A 21,487-nucleotide genomic window follows, 5' to 3' on the forward strand; every position below is an offset into this window, starting at 1 on the left:
GACCGGTCAAATAAAGGAACTAAGAAGCCCTGCGGTAACTGAAGAACCTGCAGAGATCCTCAACCCAAAAGCCATTATGGACACAGCAAAATCATAGCCTGTCGCTGCCAGGAGATGGCGCCAGAATTCCTTTGTTGACAATGCAAACCATGGACCCACAAGGTTATTGTTTTATAATTAAGAAACATGGTTGAGTTGGCAGATATTGGAGCATGATTTGATTTACTAAAATGAGGGGAAAAAAGTCATACTTTTATTTTATTGTTCCAAATAATCTAAAGGCTTTGCTTACATGTGTAAAACAAATGAAAGGGGATAAAAAATTTAAAAAAAGGAATAGCAACAATTCCTTCGCTATGAATAAGGTGTGTAAAATATACTGTTTTACATATAGTTCAGCCTCCCAGGCTTTCCTCTGGCTTTGCTCCAGCTGTGATGCGCTTCGGGATAATTTGAGAGACCCTTCATCCCTCACTCCCGTTACCTCACTTCCTACGTCACGTGGTGCGCCTCTGACGGGGCGGTGGGCGTGTCCCAAACGGTGGCGTTTCATTCATAAATACTTTTTTTTAGCTTTAAAAAGAACACATTGAAGTGCTCACAGGAGTGTTTTGTGTTGCTGCCTTCGACCCCTCCACCTCCCGTATGGACCAGGCTGGTCGAGTAGGTGAGTGCTGCCCGTAGCCGCTTTGTGTGTGTCTCTGTGTGTGTGCGTGCGTGTGTGTGTTTATGTGTGTGTGCAGCCAGTTTAGATCGTGAGCCGTGCCGCTGCCTTCGCTCAAGCTTTGCCAAACGCCGGACAGATAAAAATCAAAGGCGCCTGTAAAATATCAAGATGCCTCGCTGCATCCATTGTGCATTTTTTTTTATTTTATTTTGTATGTTTTGCACAAATTGATGTTTTCCATTCATTCATTTTCAAAGCAAAAACACACGGGATCAGTCTGCATTCTTTCAGAAATGAATAATCAGAAGAAGAAGAAAAAAAACCTCAATCAGTTTTTCTCCACAAAGAAATCGAGCATTTTTATGTATTCCCCCCCCTTCAAATCTTGGTGCTATATATGTTTCTTACTTTGTTGGAGGCGTGAAGATAATTGGCGCTAAAAGACGGAACAAAATCTAAACGCGCTGTGAAAGCTGCGCTGTGTGATGCCGGTAATGCAGCTGGTAGGAATTGAGATTTTAAGCGTGAAAGGATACGGCATTGCTGGGTCACCCGTGTCTCACCATCTGCTTTGGCTGCTAATCAGCAGAGGCTATTTCCAGGGCTTACAACACGGCGAAACCTGACAGTTCTTTTACAAACTCGTGTCACAGCTCAAGTTTATCACAGCTCCACCAGATTCTGCACTAGTGAATATCTATAATTTTCATGTAACCATTTAGACCAAGTGACGAAAGTTACTGTTATTGTTATCATGCTGCTCTTAAAGCAGTTTTCGTTCCTTCACACGGTGATGCACCAATCATCAGTTTCTTGTCCGATATACCAATTTCTCATTGGCCGGAAGATTTAGGCTTCAACCAATCGCAATTTCTGCTTCGACAACCAGGACTATAAAACTTCAAAGAAAATTGACTTCAGGTTCTTTGATGAAGCTAGTTTATATATATATATATATATATAAATATATATATATACTAGAAAAGAAATAAAAAAATACAGTTGCTCTAATTTTCACATCAAAGTCTATATCCCTAATCTTTGTGTTTGTTATTAAACTAGGAAAAGTATCAACAATACTTGCTGTTGGTAGGTGCATGATAGATTAAAAAGAGCAAGTTATTCATTTATTGCACATAAATAATAATAAAAACAACATTTTTTTTTTTTTTTAGTATTTAATTAGCCAATCATAGCCAGAGCTGAACCAGTTCCAACCCTCCACCAAGTTAGGAGATATAAAATAAATCTTTAAAACGATCTTACAGTATTTGTTGAATGTGGGTAACTGAATCATGTCAATAGTGTAATAACATAATAATTCTCTTATTTGTTTGCCCGTTGCCAGCCATGCAGCGCTTTCGTCCCGTTGCTCCAAGGCCAGCGGGCCGGTCCTGAGGGGGAAGCACTGCTGCTCTGGCTCAGTCGGCTGAGGATGCAGCAAGGGAGCTGAGGAGGAGAGTCCTGAGCTATACAGCCTAACTCACTCACTCACACACACATACACACACACACACAAATCCAGAGCTGCTGCTGCTGCTGCTGCTGTTGCTGCTGCTGCTGCTGCTGCTGCTGCTGCTGCGCGCTGCCCTCCATCAGGGTAAGATCACTGGGCTGGCAGAAAGCAGGATGTGGTGCAGCAATATACTGCAAAGCAAACCATTCTTTCTTAGATGGCTTACAAGTGTATGGAAGTCAGATGGGAACTAGGTAACAGATTAAAGCTTGTGTTGCTGAAGTTGAGTGCTGCAGTGATTGACTGGCAAGCAAGAAGAGCTGAATGCTGCTGGCATGTTGCTTCTTCCTCGCTGGGTGAGTAGCTTCATCTGTATGTGTGTGTGTGTGTGTGTGTGTGTGTGTGGGTGGGTGTTTGATGCAGCAGTAGCAGTATTAAAGGGTGTGATCTGGAAGAGCAAATACAAGGCAGCGGTGCTGAAAGAGCTGATGTTTCTCTCTGTTGTGCGAGAGGATATACGGGGGAATAGATCCAGTTGTCAGCCTGATCCAAAACTATGTGTGGTGGCGTACAGCCGAAGAGTCAATGCTTCAATTTGCAAAAGCCATTTCAATGCCTGGGCACTTCCAAAAACCCAGATATTTAGCCGATTCTGTCCCCCCCCTTTTTTTTTTTTTTTTGCAGTATCCCTCTAGTTTCCAGGATAGATTTCGCTTTCAGCTGCCCTTAAAACCAACAAATTATAGCACCCAGTTACGTTCTAGGGAGCTAATGAACACCATTCTGTCAGCTTGCCCTTGGCTGACATGCCTGGGTTTATTCCCCTGGACAAAACAGCACATTTGGTGACTGACTTTGTGATTTGATAAACGGCTCCAGTGACAGGCGCTTCCTTTGTGCATTCGTGTGCTTGTGTTGTCTCTCAGGGGGACTCTTTAGCTGGCCAGGACCATGAGCAATAAGTCTACCGTCTGGAACATCCTACCAGAAAACTCCACAGTAAGTCTGCTTTTCACCACTGACTTTGTTCTCAAACTTCCTGTTAAATGCGTGTGTGTGCGTGTGTGTGTGTTGCGTGCAGATCACCACCAGAGCCATACTTTCCCCTCATATTCTCTTCTGGTCGATTGACTGGCTAATAGAGAACATCCTGACCTGGGTCTGGTATAATTAAATCTCTGATCTAATCTCAGCTTTAATTTCCCTTTGCAGAGAAATTATGGCGTGACGTCAGAGGGTAGTAGACATTAACACTTGTTGTGTTGTCTATTGCGGAGCTCAAAGATTGTCAGTCTGATATGCAAAAGTCTGCCATGTTTACACAGGTGGACTCAATAATGAAAACATCATTTAAAAAGTGAGACTTTTGTTTTCTAAATCAAAAATTTAGAAAATTTAAGTAATTTATCTGCACACCCAGTGGTACATTTTGACAATTATTTCTGTTCATTTTTAAAGAATGCTGACATAGGTAATAAATAATAATAATAATAATAATAATAAAAAGTCCGTTTTGAATATTACATAAAATCAATAGACCAGCGTCTTTCATACAAAAATGTTATTGAATAGTCATGTTATAGCATAAACAAATGATAAGGGAGACAGAAGACAAGAATTGTATTGGGAAGGAAAAAGTACGGTGCAAAAGAAACTTGAGATTGACAAGAAATAGATTTAAGCTGCAGTCAGCACTTCAAGGGCCACCACACTCAGACATACAGTATCCAGGGCCTGAGCTACAGCTGTTGCATTTCCTGAACCAGAGTCAATGTCATAAGCATCTCACCTCGGCTAAAAAGGAAAATGTTGCTCGGCGGTCCTAAGTCCAATTTTCAGATGAAAGAAAATTTGTCATTCTACAGTGGGAGCATTCCCAATGCCCCACAGTCCGGAAGAAGAGCGGCGAGCCTCAGAATCATAGTTTCTTTAGGTCCAGTGTGACGTTTCCACAGTCAGTGATAGTTTAGAAAGCCATGTTATCTGCTGGTGTTGGTTCACTGAGGTTTTCTCAACTTTAGCCAGGAAAGTTTATTGCACTTCATGCTTCCCTCTCCTTAGTAGAAGCTCTTGAAATGAAATGGTAGATTTCATTTTCTAGCAGAACTTAATGCCTGCCCGTATACTGCCAAAGGTACTACTTTTGCAATTTATGCAAAAGAGCTCCCTACCGAATATTGAGTGCACATATTGAGTTCATGCATTTCTGTCAAAAGACAAAAAAATAAAAAATAATAATAATGAATTGTTTCGTAAATTTTCCGAGAAACTGAATTTCAGTTTTTTATTAGCTGTGACCTATAATCATGTTGGGAAGTCTTTCTCATAACTGCTGAAGTAACGACCTACTTTATGCTGCGGCTTTCTGCAGAATACCACAAGAACAATACAGGAGTAATTAATTTTTTTTTTCTCATTTCTCTTACTTTGTCATGATTCTGGGGACATTAAACCTCAGAGTTGTGCTGAGCAACTTACTGACAAAGAGGAAATGTTACATAAGATGCGAAAAACAACCTTAGTGGCTAACTTGTCTTGGTAGATTCTTTAGCGCATGCAGCTTTGCTTTATCTACACTCTGACTGTTCTTACTTTAGATCTTGTGTGTCCTTTAGACTTCAGAATTCAGCATGAGTGCTGAGTATTTGAAAAATGTATCGGTTTTATGATGTCTCTGCTTTTTATGGGCACATTTGGACATCTGTATTAAAGTATTTTACTGCACTTATCCAGACATTGAGTGTGGCATAGAGAACTCCGGTTTTAGTGCAGTCCACTGAGGAAAGTAATTAAAACACCACAATGATTTTGGGTTTAAACTGGAATTGTTTTGTCTTCCTTCTTTAAATGTGTTTGAAACGAACAAACAAACAACAACAAAAAGAAACTTCTGATTGCGGCATCCACCTGTGCTGCTCGTGTGTGGATTACGCCCTCAGCTGTACTCCTTCTTCTCCCATTGCTAATGTGAATCTTAGACAGGTTAATAGTTCCTGGAGTTTATTGATCAGTCAGACAGTTGTATACATAGATTTAGTTTATGCAAGCCAACCAACCGGTGGGCTTAAAAATCAATCTTTCAAACTGCATGGTGCTGCTGTTATGTGGCAAGCAGCCATAAATCGGCTCTATTGTTAAAGCTTGTCATGTTGCAAAGTAAACAGTTTTGTCCAAGTTGAAGGTTAGCATCTGTTTGTCACCTTCTAGCTTACTTTGCAGAAAATAGCAAAGCGACACGGTTGCTCCTAGCTGGCTAGCTAAAATATGAAAGCATAGTTTAGCTTTGGTGGGTGAAACGAGTTCAGTTATTCCAGAGAACATCCAGAAAGTTATCTTTCGCATATAAAAATATGCACTGCTTACAGAAGAGATGTGGTTTATAGGACATTGCAAAACGATAATCTATATACAAACAATGGCATTCTAAAAAAAATATTTTTTTTTTCATGAGGCAAAGGCAGTGAATTCAAATTAAAAATGCAATAGAGCCGAATAATCATTCAGTAAGCTAAAATGTAATCAACTACTGCACTAAACATAATTACAAAACTATAACCAAAAGCAAGGATAAAAAGTCTTTAAATTGCTTTTAAAGACATAAACACTCTAAAGCTCTGCCCAGGTCTGTGGGAAAGTTGTTCCAAATGTCTGTATGTAACGGATGACGCCTCACTGTGAGTTTCAGACTTAATTATAAGCAGTAAGAGAGGAACTTTCTCTGAAGACATCAGAAGCCTAGAGGGCTTCTAAAAGTAGTAGGTCAGACCTATAACATATTAAAACCTTCAGTAAACTATAAAACACCTCCCTATAATACTAAAATACACAAGCAGCCTGAGCAGAGTTTTTAAATGCCAGCTCGAGGTGAGCTCTCTTTCTGCTCCTCTTCTGCATTTTAGAAGAATCTCGCCTTTTTTGTGCCGGAGCTGCGCTCTGGCAATGTTCTCCAGATGATGAAGCTCGTCTTTTTGTAACCGTTTTAATGTGACACTAATTTTCTTTTCATTAATCTGAATGGCGCACTGTCAGTGCTCGAAGCAGGAAGAGCTGTAGGTTTTGTTCCCTGATGGTGTGCACAAAATAACGTTGATTAAAAAAAAAAAAGTGAAGATAACGACCCACCCAAAAAAAAACAACAACTGCCATATGTAACATTATTATACCTGTTATAACCAATATGTCCTAATATTATTTAAGCAACAGTAGGAACATCTGTTGATTTTCTGGTTTAAGCCAAAGAAATTATGTTGTGTCATTTAAAGTTTTTATGCGATAATACTCTAGAACTGCTATTTTTATTTTATTTTTTGTCGGTATCATGTTGCCTCATAGTGGCAGAGCTCCTCAAGCCCCAAGCAGCTTATCAGTCCAAACACCAAGTGCAATCTGTTTGAAAACCCCAAAAAGCAACGTACAGGCCTAAAGCGACAGTTTGGTATAAAGACCCGTGACACTGAAAAGTATGAATCGACACAATTTTAACCGCAAACAGCAAGGATTCACAAGCTGCTGCGCTTGCTAACGCGTGACTTTACTGAAAACATAGACTTTTTCCCCCTAAAGTTGTTTTTGTTTCAGACAAGAAGCATTGTCTAACCCTATAAAAGGCAAACATGTCATTTTAACATCTCCGTACCTTTTTTTTGTGTTTTTACCTCAGGAGATCCCACTTGAGCCTGAGGAGCAGCCGGATGGCCACGTGCTCCTCCTGGTGATCCTCTCTGCCTTTCTGGTAGGAACGCTGGTCAGCATCTCTGTCTTCCTCATCGTTTGCCGCCGCTGCTGCTGCCGAGGAGGGCGCCTCTGTGACAGGTGCGGCGTCGAAACAACGCGGTGGACCTACGGCGGATCCACCGTGTATTTATTTGTCGCTCAGCCGTTTGCTTAAGTCCCCTCGTCTGAAGTTATATAAACCTTGAAACGACATGAGACCGACAGACTTAACTGATAAAAGCAGAGAACATGATAAAAGCAGCAGCTGTGTAATCTAATAACAAGAGCAGAGTAATAAATGGTAACCTCATAAAGCCCCTCGGTGCTCACTTTTTGTTGACCGTGTTTCAGCGAGGCTGATTGAAGTCAGCTGCTGATGTTGAGGCTGTAGGAAAGGGCCGTTGTATTGATTTTCGTTCTGATATTTTTTGTTATTGTCAAATGTCTCGGTTATCTACCCACCAATCCCCCTCAAACCTACTACGATGCTCTGCTGCACATAAAAACTCCCTAAAATTCAATTCAAAACCGCAGGTTAGGCTACAAATCCATGTGCATGGGAGGTTCTTGACAGTCTACTGTTGCTAAAGGAGAGTCTGGCGTAAGTCCTATTATGCATAGATTCATTGTGGAGCTGATCGTAATTGCAGAATGGATGTAACAAGACTCATGTGTGAAACAAGCAGCAAGTGAGACATACAGCAGATTCTCATGGAAAAATGGCATGATTCCGTGAAATCATTTCAAAACTTTATTTTTTTTAATTTTTTTTAATGTGACGTAAATACTGTACAATTCAAACAAATTCAACTGGAAAACAAAACAGTTTGGAGAGGAAAATAAAACAGGAATCGTTAGACAAACACTTTTTTGGACCTTTGGTTTGGACTGCAATATTTAGTCTTATTAGATACTCATTTGCATCCTTTGACTACACCATCATATTCAGAGAGGTTGAAAAAAATAAAATAAAAGGGATCTAATGTACAAAGGTATCAGTCAGGAGAAGGCAAAACCAAGACTTTTCTACAAGGTATGTTTGACATTGAAAAAATAACACTATGCATCACCTAAAGAACACCAGACCCTCTGTAGACTGATGATCTGAATTATTTCTGTTGTTGTTGTTGCTCAGTTCGAAATGGGGTGTTTGTTATGTTATGAAATTATCTTCACCTCTTAATTCTAGTTAGTTTTGACCCTGAGCTTGTAGGTGACTGTTCAATACATGAGTATGAAGAGGAATGTCTTTATCCGGCATCACACTGAGTCACAGCTCGTACGCAACTCAACAAATTGAGAAAATTGTAGCCAAAATTTCCAAAACCAAATCTGGCAGAAGGTCTCCCAGCTCACTCATGGAAGACTGTGAACAGGAGATTTCCCGACAGTCGGGTAGATTTGGAAAATATTGGCAACGTTGAACTGGCAATGATGTGTGGGGCCGTGTCTCAGTAATGAAACTCAATCAGCATGTGGCTACTTATGCTACCAGGTTATTACAGTAAGTTTTATTTATTTATTTTTTACTTTTTCTTCTAATAAAATAGTGCTTTGGCTAAATATTACAGAACAGACGTCATGCTAAATGTAAAAAAAATAAAAAAATAAAATAATAATAATTTTCCAATATCAGATCAGGGGTGTTCAAACTTTTCACAGTCTCTGCAGTGCAAATAATAATAATAATAAAAAAAGAAAACGTTTACTTATATGCTTTCATTGCTGGATTGTTATTGCTCGCAGGATTGGCAGCCTACAGAGACGTGTAAGCATGTTAAAGCATGACAGCGCAGCGTGCTCGCTCATTCTACATGGCTGCTGCCTTGAATGTCAGGACCTCCTGTGGTGCTGTTATGAAAACACCTTGTTGGAGGCACTTTCAGTATTCACGGCTATTTATCTGCGAATCGTCTGTGTTTATTCACTGCAGAAATGGCTGAGCCCTCCCTCTCTCCCTCCCCCACACCCCCATCCCCCGCCATCCTCTCACCCCTCGGATTCTGTGGCTCCGTCTAACGGCAGCACATGCACAACCCTCGTACACACGAGCACACGAGAGCTCTAGGTGCAGATAAACAGCGAGCGCTCAGGCCGAGGCGTGAAAACGAGGATCGGGCCGACTGGTACAAATGATGAGGGTAATGAGATTTCATAGCAGCCATCGGCGGTGATTAATGTTGCGTCTCAACCCAGCACTGTGCAGAGACTCCACACACGCACACACACGCACGCCTATCGAAGTCACCAAATCACACTTGTACGGCAAAGCAGGAGCCACAGAGGAAATGAAAGACAAGGAAAAGCACAGATCTGGGTGGATGGACATGTCCCTCCAGTCACTTCACACCCACACAAGCACATGCATGCAGCTTTCAGCCCTGCACGGTGAAATAAAATGGAGGAAAATGACTGGAGAGCTTTCGCTTTCTTTCTTTCTTTTTTTTTTTCCTCTCATCTCATCAAGCAAATCCTCTGCCTGGGATTTAGGAGGCACTATAGAGGATCAGCAGCTAATAAGGGTGATAAAACAGAGAGGGGTTTTAAGAAAATATCCCAAATGTGTAATAAACTTGTTGAGAAAGAACGTCGGGCAACCGGTGAGCAGGTGTGGGAGTTCTGTCGTATTGATAGAATTTAATATGAGTTTAACCTGCAACCTAAAAAGTGCGTTTAGAATCTAACGAGGCAACATGTTCTTTTTTGGTAAAAGTTAGGCTTTCACTTAGCGTAACCACACAGGTAGGCACACAGTGCAAAGGTTTTTCTACTCCAAGAACTTCCTCATATTTTTGCAGGAATGGATTTGAGCAGACACACCTCCACAAGGAAGTTGATCACTTGCAGTTATTAACTATGGATGATTTTTTTTCTTTTTAAACCAAATGGAAATCTGAACAGGGTGGCATGTATTGATACTTAGCAGCTTGTGATCTGGTGGTGGTAGTGTATTCGTGTGGGAATGTGTTTTTCAGCAAGTACAGAGAAGCTGAGGAGCATTCCTACAGGAAAACCTGTTTGATGCATCAGAAGACTTCAGCCTGGGATACAGCGTCTTCCCCCAGGAGATGAACAACATTAAAACAAACAGACAGAGCTATGTTGAAATCATTTAGATTCATGCATATGCCATGTGTTAGAACGGCTGGGTGTCTTGGTTGTCGGAAACTTTGTGGGTAATCCTGTCACAGCAATAATCTGCTCTTGTGTTTCAATCCCAGGGCCGACGATGACCCCGAGAAAACTGCCACTTATATGGAGGAGTCTCAGCCCACCCATGGTGAGATGGGGATGCAGAAAGGAAGAAGGGATAAATGAACAGATTGACTCTGATGGAAGCTGTTTTTTTTTTTAACCCTTGTGTTTTGTGGGTCCAAAGTGACCCACTACAATGTTTAGTTGTTGGAAAAAAAAAACATACCCTAAACTATCTTTTTCCAACTTGAAATTTTATGACTTTTCCTAAATGGTTCCCATCATTGGAAAAAGCGGCACTTTGTTTTTGTTTATATGTCCATGTGGGCTGTACACCACTAGGGTACAAAGATGGTCTAATAGGTCATTTTTGTTCCATGAATTATAAAACCATTTAAACACCAGAAAAAGAGTTCAAAGGTCACACACAAACTCTCTCTCTCTAATACATACACACACACCTAGGCACCCGAAAATGGCTGCCAAGAGAATTTCTCAAACATGCATGAAGGAATCAAACAAACACTCCAGGTATGTTTCGATTTCACCACGTCATTATAAAGTCATTGAGAAAACTTCATTAACTTAAAGTTTAAGTCAGTGTAACTGGGTTTAAATTATTATTTTTTTTGTGGGGTCGGGGGGGTGGCGTGTTGAATGTTGATGAACCTCCTGCTCAGCTGCCCACCAGTCACGTTGAGTGCATGACTGTATAGTTACTCATCCATCTCCTTTTCATCTTTTATTAAAACTCTTCTCCATCTATCAGCCTGAACATCTGAGTCTCTCTGACTTCCCTCTGTCTCTTTATATTTGGGCAGAAATCACTATCAGGGTGGATGAGTCAGACTGCCTGTCCATGGCCAGCTCTCACAACCAAGAGACAGAGCGCTTCCTGTCCACCGGCCCCACAGGCCGCCGTGTCTCCTTCAATGAAGCTGCTCTCTTTGATCATGGCAAGAAAACCCAGGAGAAGGGCCGCAGGTCAGATAGCCAGCGCGCGCGCACACACACACACACACACATTTGAAAAGAGATTTTTTTGCTTTTCGTTCAGCACTCGACTCTTGCACTAAATGACTGTTGTTTTCTGAGATCAAAGAATGTAAACAATTCACTATGTCCAACTTCTACGCTGGTGTAGCATTGAGAATGACTGTAGAATCCATTATATATGCTGGGGAAACAAAGAGCTTTTTTTGTGTTTGTTTGTTCTTTGCTGTCCTACTTTTCTCCTGAAGCCCTGCACATTATTCTATGGGGCCTAACCTTGAGTTTCGTGAGGCTGTGATGGCTCTGAAGTTGATTTGCTTTCTTATGCAATGATAAGACACACCAATGTGAACTTTGTAATACAAATGTGTGCCACTTCCATTGGGTTGCAAAAGTATTTCTACAAGTTGTATTTTTAAACATCTGGTTACATTGCAACCACAAACTTTAGTGATTTAATTGTATCTTTTATTTATTTATTTTTTAGATTTTTTTTTGTCCAATTAATAAAACTGAATGCACTCCTAAATAGCCTAAAGTCATTAACTTTGGCTGGACTGTGTGTTTTGGACCATTGCCCTGCTAGAAGGTAAAATCTGCCTCAGTTTTAAGACTTTTGTGAACAGGTTTTCTTCCAGGATTGCCCTTTACTGATAGCTTCAATCACTTTCCACATTTCTGCTGAAGAAAACTGAAGGACTAATGGTCGTTCTGTTGACAGATTTCTGCACCGGAGATCCGTCTGGATCTCTGCGGCTTCTCCAGAGATTTTCAGTAATTTTCTTAATTTGATTTAAGTCCGGACTTTGTTATATCGTTGTGGCTCTGACTGTATGTTGGGGGTCCTGTTTCCTGCTGGAAGGTGAAAATCCTGTCATGTCTCAAGGGTTTTGCAGGTTTTCTTACAGGCGTCCCTCTCATTAACCTCCTTCCAACTTCCTATCAACTGCAAATAGTTTTTATGTCCTTTATTCCACTTCTACCACCATGCACAATGTGTTCAAGGCTATGAGGAGTGTTAGTTTTTCAAAACAGCATAATCTATTGCACATTTATGCCCACTACATGGCTTGTGGCAAGCTGCAAATGGGACTTCTTATGACTTTATTTTAACACAGTCTTTTTGTCTCTCTTGTTACTCTTCCAATAAAGTCAGAATTGCTAAATTAATTGATTAGCCCTCTCTGTCAAGCTTGTCAGTTTATTTCTTAGGTTTGTAAGTATGTCACACTCTTTCCATTTTCAAATGATGGACTGAACAAAACTCTGACAGGCGCTCACAATTGCTGTTTGTTTACTAACGTTCTCCAGCAAACCTCTGAGATCTGCACAGAACACATCCAGTCTAACTGAGATTAAAATGTGTCTAAGTGAACTCTCACTCTTTTGTTAGTTGCTGATTCCTAAAGTTGCTGTTTGGTTGTGCTGCATTTATTTTGGGCTTACCGGAGTAGAGGGGGTCTAATTCAAATCCATGCCACACTTTTCAGATCTTTCTTTTTTAATTTGAAAAGCATTTGAATTTTTTTCTTTCGCTTCACTGTTATCTACTTCACGTGGTCATCTGTTGGTTACAACTTGGCAAACAGCTGCACAGTTGAAAGGGCAGCGGTACCTTTGAAAGGCACTGCGCATGCTCTGCTGCAAACACACTTTTCACCCGTGTGCACCTCAGGTACACTCTGACCGAAGGCGACTTCCACCACCTGAAGAACGCGCGGCTCACAAACCTCAACATCCCCCCGCCGGCACTCAAAATCGTCACGATTCATGAGTGTGACTCGGCTGAAAACACCATCACGTCAACGACCCGTCCTGTGGCTAAATCAGCTCTTTCCATATTCCAGGTCAGAGACTACAATTCTTCTGTATGATTTTATTTTTATTTTTACTTTCAAAAAGCCACATAGTCAACAGATGAAACCTAAAACAAAGTCTTTTTTTGAGGGGGTTTTGTTCTTCACTTTTTAGCCAATGCTTTGCCCCCTGCCACAAACGCCGCTGATCAATTTAAGCGTGAATCCCAGCTGTGCCCTCCCCGGGGATGCCCTCAATTCTGTGGTTGACACCAGCTTCTGTGAGAAATCTGCAGCTCTCGGCTCAACGAAGCCGACCTCCAGCTCTGTAAGTAGCTTTACCTAACATTAAATCTAGGAGTAATTTACCAGAAAGTACTAAGTAAGGATATAACAACTGTCCAAAAGACAATAGAAGGAAACTAGAATAAAGTATATTACCAAGTTCATGAAGATGCAGACATGGATCACTTGTCAAGCGGTGCATTTTCGGCCAGACTTTGCACCTAAAGACATCTCTGCACACATTAGATTAGAGCTCACACGGCATGAGGGAACGATGGTTGAAGGGTGAACGTGGAGACGCTACATTAGTGACGGACTGTCGGAGAGGTTTCCACTCAGACTACTGCTGTGGGCGCATTTTTGCGCATGACCACATCTCTGTGTCTCTGCTTAGATCGAGATGATGCGAGCGAGGCCCCGGGACAGGGGCAGCAGTGTCAGCGTAGGAGAGGCAGCGCCGACGATGGGGAACAGCGGTGCGGGCCCCACCTGTGGCATCGCGGGAAGTCCGAGGCCTGTCCTGCAGTTTCTCACCAAACTTCGGCGCCACGCTAGTCTGGAGGGGGCCAGCCCCTACTTCAAAATTAAAAAGTGGAAGCTGGACAGCAGCCAAAGAGCATCCAGCCTGGACACGAGAGGTTCATTTCTGATACTCTTTCTGTTCTATCATTCATTGTTCTTTTCTTTTTTTTTCTGTAGATTTTACTTATTTTGTGTCTTTGCCAACATTCTCTCATGGTAAGCAGATAGCAGTTTAGCAGGGAGCTCCAGCAACCCACTGTGAGCCGCCTTTTTCCTGAGCTGGATGTAAACACACAAGCACACAAGACAGATGGCTCAATGATGTAAAGTTTGGTTGTTCCAAATCATTTCGAGCCCTTGACTTAATCCTCCCTGCCGCTCACCTCATCTACCATACACACGCTCCCGCCGGTTCCTCCCGATGCTCTTCTGTCCTCGCTCCAAAGAGATCACAAAATCCCAAACAGTCGGACGGAGCTTTCAGCTGAATTAAGTGCAACTCCGCTCCTGCTGTCTCGAGGCTTGTCGAAACTCATTGCTCTTTCTTTGTGTTTGGTGTGCACCAGGCTCTCCCAAGCGGAGGCAGTTCCAGCGCCAGCGAGCCGCCAGCGAGAGCATGGACCAGGACGACAATGACACTCACCACATAGACCTCATCCAGTACATTGCCCGCACCCAGGATGTCCCCTACTATCAGAGCCAGCCCACCACACGCCTCCTGTCACCCCCATCCACACCACCCCCCTCCCTCGGCAGGTATCTTTAATTCCCTTGCCATTCATCCCCTCCACTGCTTTGCTGCCTTGCAACCATGTTTTACGGCAACAAGAGAAGCTATGGTAACACTGTACGGAAAATGTAAACTCTGAGTCTCAATACTCCCTCACTAATCTGCCGAGTAAATTCTTAAAAAAAAAAAAAACTTGTGTTAGACCAAACAAGGCTACTAGTGAGGCATGTATGTCTACGCGGTCTGGGGAAAAAAGGGGGAGTTTGATACAATTGTTTTCCAGGTCTTGTTTCATTTTTCACAATCTAAAAGCTGTTCAGTCATCCACACATCGATGACTGATGCGTGGATGATAAGAGATTTTCCGGGCCCAGTAATTATTGCAATAAACGATGATATTGTTTCAAGACCATTTTAAAGTAAAATATTCATAATGGCATAATAATGCAAGTTCCCTCTCTCAAAGACCAATAAACTTTAATTTTATATATAAAACAACACATAACGTTGAAATTGAAAGTTATTCTAAATATCCAAAATGAAACACAGCAACCAAAAACAAATAAAACGGAAATAAAAACCACACACAACCGAAACACAAATTAAATGGATAACATCTCTAAAAACAAAACTGTCCTTCAGTATATCAATCATCAAACATTAGAAAGCTCATTTTAATTTTTCATGCAATAAATTGACTCATTGCTTTATAGGTTCAGCAATCATTGTGTTTATTCATCTATCCACTACATGATCTATCCGTCTATCCATAAATTATCCATTCAGTAGCATTCAGTCATTTTCTGTAAAATGTCTTTCAATCCATCCATCCATCCATCCATCCATCCATCCATCCATCCATCCATCCATCCATCCATCCATCCATCCATCCATCCATCCATCCATCCATCCATCTTACAATCTAGTTGTAGCAGCCTGCATGTGTCATCTAACCCTACTGAAATAGCTGCTACAAATTCACAGCTAAGGTCTTCATGTTAAAGATTGGGTAACAAATGACAGAGTGTTCCTGATCTGTTTTAGAGGAATAGTTTTTCTGTGAGATGCAATCAGTTCCTAACACCATACTGACTTACTGTGAAGATGCGATTTCGCCATTATCCGGCCACTTGTGTGACAAAGTCCCAGTAAACAAGAGGTCTTTTAAACTCGATTTCATGTTTTTAAGCAGGATGTTGGGGATTCCCAGAGCGCTCTTCCCTTCCTCCCTCCCCCGAGAGCGGTGTGGAGAATTGGGACACAGAGTTTATTTCTGGCATAAAAACCCATTCCATTGCTGACATGGCTGGGTAATTTCACAAGGTCCTCAAACATTAAATTGTTTTTCTAACTTTATATCTTTCCTATATAATTTTAGTTTCATAAAGTAAAAACTGCTCAGTATATAATTTTGGATTTTGCTAGTGCTGAACATTAAATAAACATATAAACATTAATGTTTCCTGTGTGTGCTTGATGATATTGGGTAATATGTAATTAACTTCTCGGAAGCTGCAATGAGCAAAATTGTTTTATGAGCCTTTTGCTCAGTTACTTAAGTGGATTTATTCTTCTTGGAAGATAATTTTTTTTTTCCAAACCCGACAGCAGAATATTAGTTCCTGTGGCTTCAAAGATTTGGCTCTCAGAGGACATTCAGCAGCAGCCATTGCAAGTCATAAAAATCATTCTGTGCACTGTGAACACAGTAGTGTTTCTCAGGTCAATGCTCTCTGACAATGACACTTGTGTTGCACTTGTGTCCTTATTTCTCCCATTTTATTTTATTATTGTATTTTATTTTGTCTCCCAACCCCTGTGTGCACACTGCAGGGTAGAGGTAGAGGTGGTGGTGGAGCCCAGCTGCAGCCGTGGCGGACCGGGGGTGATTGGCTTGTCCCCTGATCCCCAAGAAGAGACCCTCTCTGTGGTGAGGACGGAAGGCGGCTACTCCCCAGACTCCTTCCAACCCCAGGATTCACAGTCACTTTACCGAGACATCTGGACACTGCGTGCATCGCTAGAACAGTACGCTGCCTCCGACCAGAGCAGCAACAACAACAGGAACTCGGTTTGCAGCGATGCTGACAGTGTTTGTTCGCTGAGTGTACGCACAGACGCTGAAAGAGGAGGTCTTCCCAGTTACCCGTCCCAGGACCTGGGCGATGAGGCGGAGGGTGGAGAGGAGGACAAGGACTTCTTTGCATATGCAGATGAGAAGTTGGGGATGCAAGAGTCACTAAAGAGAAAACATGGTAGCACAGAATCAGAGCGTGGGAGTAGTGATGGAGAATCGGGGACTCGTAAACTGTTACAGATGGACAGCGGGTATGCGTCAATAGAGGCTCCGTCTCGAGGTCCCGAGGATCTGAGGCTGTTTAGCAGCAGCAGCATCACCGACAGCCCTAAAGACAGAACTGCCCATGAGAAAAGGCATCATTTCACCAATGCGGGGCGAACGGGCACTATCGGCGAGAGCTTCGAGTCTCATCTCTTCGAAGAGGAACCTGAAGATGAGTTGTTGCTGGGTGCCAGTGGAGGAGTTCCCATGGAGATAGGTGCTAGCGCTTTAAGCTGGCTGCCATACGGTCAGATGCTCAACCCTCGAGAGGATGCACAGCCTCCAGCTCAACCAATAACCCTTCATCGGCGTGACTACAGCATAGACGAGAAAACAGATGCGCTCTTCCATGAGTTCCTCCGCCACGATCCTCAGTTTGACCTGCAGGAGTCGCCAAGAAAACACCGCTCCCGCGTTCACCTCCGTAAGCAGTGGCAGCGCCACAAACAGTGGAGTGACCCCGGAGTAAGACACTTCCAGACCTCCTTTGAAAGACACCGTGTTCCACTGCGGAGGGGAGAAAGCGTAAACTACCCCTTGGACACGAGCTACCACAGCACACTGCCCCGCATCGTCAGCGCGCCTGACGAGGAGACCAGCGATGGAACTGGCAGCACTCCTGACACCCCAAAGGTTGAGCCAACGTCTACTGAGTCTGAGTTGAGGAACAAGAAACTTACGGTCACAGATTCAGAGGAACGCACATCCTCCTCTCTTCCACCTCTTCAGCCCTCATTGTTTGAAAAAGATGGAGGGCTGGTTGAGCAACTTGACACTCAGGAGGACAGCAAACAATGCGGGCACCCTCCTGAGCTCCCGGACGAGCGCTCACCTCCTCACCCGCCTAACTCCTCGGGTTACGGCCCTCAAACTATCACAGCAGAGCTCACGGACAAGCTGACTTCTAACCTGGACGAGAGGCTGTACGCGGCCCTTCGCCGGACCAAGGACGCACCCACCGAGTGTGTAACCGTAACAGCCGCACATGCCTCCCCAGACCACAGCCCAGTGTAGCAGGGCTCCAGTCATCGACATCGTCAGCCTCACTTTTCCTCATACACAATTTGTATTGGTTTTAGTTTGTGTTCTTTTGTGCATGGCTTGAGTGGTGAAATCTAGAGCCATGAATAAAACATAACAAATTACACGTTGAACCAGTCCACAAATGAAGCCTACAGACCAAGAGATCTAAAAGAAATGTTCTCAGTGTTAAGCATTTTGAATGTGTTTCATGTTCACATTTTTGCAGCTTCTAAATGAACATGATTGATTGTGGAAAACAAGAGATAAGCAGAGAAACATGTCAGAACATCCCACCTGCTTTACTGATAGCTGTATCCTTTTTCGGCCATTTCTACATTTGGATTCAGTTTGTGTTGCCAATTATGTCTTTCCAGTTAGAAAACCTGAAGCTGGACGCAGGTTCAGCCTCTGCTCACTGATCCACTGTGAAACCAGGTGCTATTAGACAAGTGAAAAGCTCTCGAACTGAGTACAACAGTTAGCTGCCAGTCATAATTAGCTGAACTAAATGAAGGATTAAAATTTTAATTAATCTGCCGAGACCATATCAGACAAATTAATCTCCATACTGGTAGATTCTAAGTCACTTTAAACCTCGCGAGAAAAGGTCCAAACTGGTTGTGTAAATCAACAAACTTTACAACCTTCTCAGAGACGAGGCAAATTTCTTGTAAAATGTATTCTTTTGAAGGGAACCTATTTATATTTCTCTTTCCTGAGTCCATTCCGTAACTTTGTTGCTGATTTCTTGTTTGCTTTTTTTGTTTGTTTGTTTGTTTGTTTTACTTAATAGGTACTTTTACGTTTTAGAACACCTGGATAGCGTAAAGAACAATTTAGAAACTGTGCGAGGTGTATCCGTAAGAACTCAATAAGCTCTTAGCACTTGGCGCAGCACTGACACCACGTGTCTCTGTCTTGGCAGGAAAAAAATAGACCTTTGTGTTTACAGGTTTACAGCTATCTTTTAGGCAGTTACGTAAGAACTACTGAACATGATGGGTATTTATTGTGAGAAATCTTTCAAAACCACGCTAAGCTCTAAAAACATGCGCTACCTTCCGGCATACACTGATCATAACGTTGTGACCTCTGGCAGGTGGTGTGAAAGGAAAAACTTCAAAAAGTGTGGGATTAAGACACTTTTTCACCATCTCTTTGTGATTTTGCGAAGTTAGCCAACCGTGGGCTCTCCCGTGGGCTCGCAAAGCGTGGTATAGGCAGAGCCCACCGTTAGATGACTTCTGGAAGAATAAGCGACTTTGCCTCTCCAGAATATGAAGAAGCAATTAAAGCTGTGCTGCAAAGATACACTGAGTTCACCTTTATGAAGTTTGGCGCTTATGATTTTTAGCCATACACACACAGGACAAGCTGGTCTGAATGTGGCTACATCACAGATGTGATTTTTTGTTTTTTTTTGTTTTAACGTATTATGGTTGATGATCTCTCAAACCTGTAGTCGTTCCATAATTCTAGTATGAGTTTTGACAGCTAACACATGCATGGGCCATTGAACGACTAGGGGAATCCCAGAGAGAGCTTGGTCAATGTGGGTTTACGATGGAGCTTTTTCTGCAAGGGAGGCTTCTGATTATATCTTCATCGTGACATATGCTACTGTATGGAAAACAGGCAGTGAGTGAAGAGTTTGTCCCAACAATTGATGGGTTGGAAAGAGTTTGATCAGGGGGGAACTGGTGTGTTTTCAGAAAGGGGTCATAGTATTTCCAAGCTTTTGTTCAGTGAGCATCAGTATCTGTCAAACGTGGTCCAAGGAGGTGAATTGGCAACAGGGAAGCAGCTCATTTATGCACATTGGAGTGAAGGCCAGACTGTACAAGCCAGACCAACAAACCTGCCAAGGTAGACCATGTACAATTTTTAACAACAGGAAGTTTTATGCTTCATTTGGCCTCCAAATTCCTTAGATTTCTGTCCAGTCTGTCACCGGTGGGATTTGCTGAACAACCAATACAACAGGTCGTCATTTTAAACTTGATATGTAAATGCCACTGTCCTCATTGGGTTTCCTTTGTCTTCTGCTAAAAAAAAAATAAACTTTTTTTTCAAAATTGACCTGAACAAAAATCAAATCGATTTACTCCTTGTGTGCGATTCCAGGAAACAGCAGCTACCATTCAACTAAAATGAGAACATTTGATTATTTATTAGGAGTAAAGCGAGGAGGCGCTACAGTACATTATTCATCTTGAGCACCTTTGTCAGTTTGATCATAAACTGCTTGCGCTCATAAAGTTTTCCTCAGATGGGCTGTAGAAATCCCTGCCTCTGTAATGTGGAGCAAGGGGATCACTGCAGACGACTGGGATAAATATTAACGATAAGAGGAGGAGGGAAGTCCTCCTTGCATCCCCCACCATCCTCTAAGGCTGTTGCCCTGCAGTAAATGCAAAGGGCTCTTTCTCTATTTATTTGGGTGGATGATGATGATAATACCTCTCTCCTGTCTGCCCACATTATATCTTCTCCTTCTGCATGAAAAGAGTCTTCTTTTATTGCAAAGTGGGCAAGAGCTGAATTCCTCCCCTGACTGAGATGAAAGGAGGTGAATGCAAATGGGAGAGACCGGAGAGCCTTATGATTGCTCCTCTTTCCTTTCATTCACGCCACATGCATATTGAACCATTACGGCCCAAATATTTGATGTCATCAGCAAGAGGGTAATACGATACACCAGCAGGATAAAAGGTTTCTTGTGAAACAGAAGGACAACTGCTTTCCCTGCACATCGAAAGCCTGGAACGTCCGCGACAACAACAGTTTAGAAACCACAGAGAAAATGGCCATATTTATTAAGTGGAACAGTGCAGATGTAAAATAAGATATATATGTAATACAGTTTGCTGTGCATTCCAGCACAATATCGCAAGAGCTAGACTAAATCAATGTTCTTCATTAGATTTAGACTGATAACTGTAAAAGTGAAGTAAACGGTGTTTGTATACAATCAGTAGCCTGTCAAATGCATTGGTGCCATAGCCACATGTAGGACTGCATGAGAGTTCACATTTGAAAACAGAATCGTTATCTTTTCTCAGACTTATGGTAAAGGAAAAAAAATAATAAAATCAAGTCCATAATTTATAATTATTTGTTAAAAGGCAGAGACGTTTTGTATGTTAGGGAATTCACTTTTAAAAGAGTCAAACTCGGACTTAGATTTCGTGCAATTTCTTTCTTAAAAAAAAAAAAGTAAATCTGTATTATTTGCTTGTTTGTGAACTTCATTTCTTTTGGGGAAGAAATGTGATGAGCTTTTCATAGCAACTTAGCTACTGTTGAGTCGAACCTATTTAACCTGAAGGGACCAAATTGTTTGAAACAAAAAAAAAAAGAAAAAGAAAAGTGTTATTTTAGGCTTGTTTTACAATCTGTCAATAAAAAGAATGAAGCGAAGCTGGCCAGAGTGTGCTTTGTTCGGAGGGAATGGTAGTTTATCAACGCGTGGGAACGGATCGCAGCTTGGGTTGCCTCTCATGAATCTCATTTCATTTTTCTCTCTGCTGCTGCGGCTCATATCGATTTCTTTTCATGCCCTTATCACCTCCCCCCAAATTAACTGGAAAGAAAAGCCAAATAAAGTCTGTCATCAACAAAGGGGAGTTGTCAAATGTTCGTCGTCTTCTTCGTGCCTTTTAGGCCGTCCCTCTTGTCAGACGGAGGGTTTAACTCCTCACCACGATGAGATTTTTTCACCCAAATGGAAACAGAATTCAATTATACCGGAATTCACAAATGACAC

The 21,487-nt window shown here is 42.1% G+C and overlaps 1 protein-coding gene across 2 annotated transcripts; it reads left to right on the forward strand.

The window, feature by feature from the left end:
• The first annotated feature begins 557 nt into the window (after window positions 1–557).
• Window positions 558–21,141, forward strand: cbarpb (CACN subunit beta associated regulatory protein b). 2 transcript variants are annotated; one of them, XM_015006473.2, is made up of 11 exons: window positions 558–667; window positions 2,016–2,479; window positions 3,050–3,122; window positions 6,784–6,935; window positions 10,058–10,116; window positions 10,853–11,015; window positions 12,700–12,871; window positions 12,996–13,148; window positions 13,500–13,743; window positions 14,194–14,383; window positions 16,191–21,141. In XM_015006473.2, exons 3-11 carry the CDS (start codon window positions 3,075–3,077, stop codon window positions 17,710–17,712), a joined length of 2,703 nt encoding a protein of 900 aa, XP_014861959.2. In that variant the 5' UTR covers window positions 558–667; window positions 2,016–2,479; window positions 3,050–3,074; the 3' UTR covers window positions 17,713–21,141. The 2 variants fall into 2 exon arrangements, with proteins under 2 accessions (XP_014861959.2, XP_087861013.1); XM_088004887.1 differs by lacking the exon at window positions 558–667 and having other exon boundaries at window positions 1,743–3,122.
• Window positions 21,142–21,487: the final 346 nt, after the last annotated feature.

The sequence above is a fragment of the Poecilia mexicana genome, unplaced genomic scaffold (assembly GCF_051168715.1).
Source record: "Poecilia mexicana isolate PSO_F unplaced genomic scaffold, ASM5116871v1 scaffold_4, whole genome shotgun sequence".
In the NCBI taxonomy this organism is placed as follows: domain Eukaryota; kingdom Metazoa; phylum Chordata; class Actinopteri; order Cyprinodontiformes; family Poeciliidae; genus Poecilia; species Poecilia mexicana.

Bases quoted from the DNA above. Each gene is read 5' to 3' on its own strand.
- cbarpb (XM_015006473.2), top strand. From the start codon at position 3,075: ATGAGCAATAAGTCTACCGTCTGGAACATCCTACCAGAAAACTCCACA. The intron at 6,936-10,057 runs GTGCGGCGTCGA...TTTCAATCCCAG, and splicing joins GGAGGGCGCCTCTGTGACAG to GGCCGACGATGACCCCGAGA. The intron at 11,016-12,699 runs GTCAGATAGCCA...TGTGCACCTCAG, and splicing joins ACCCAGGAGAAGGGCCGCAG to GTACACTCTGACCGAAGGCG.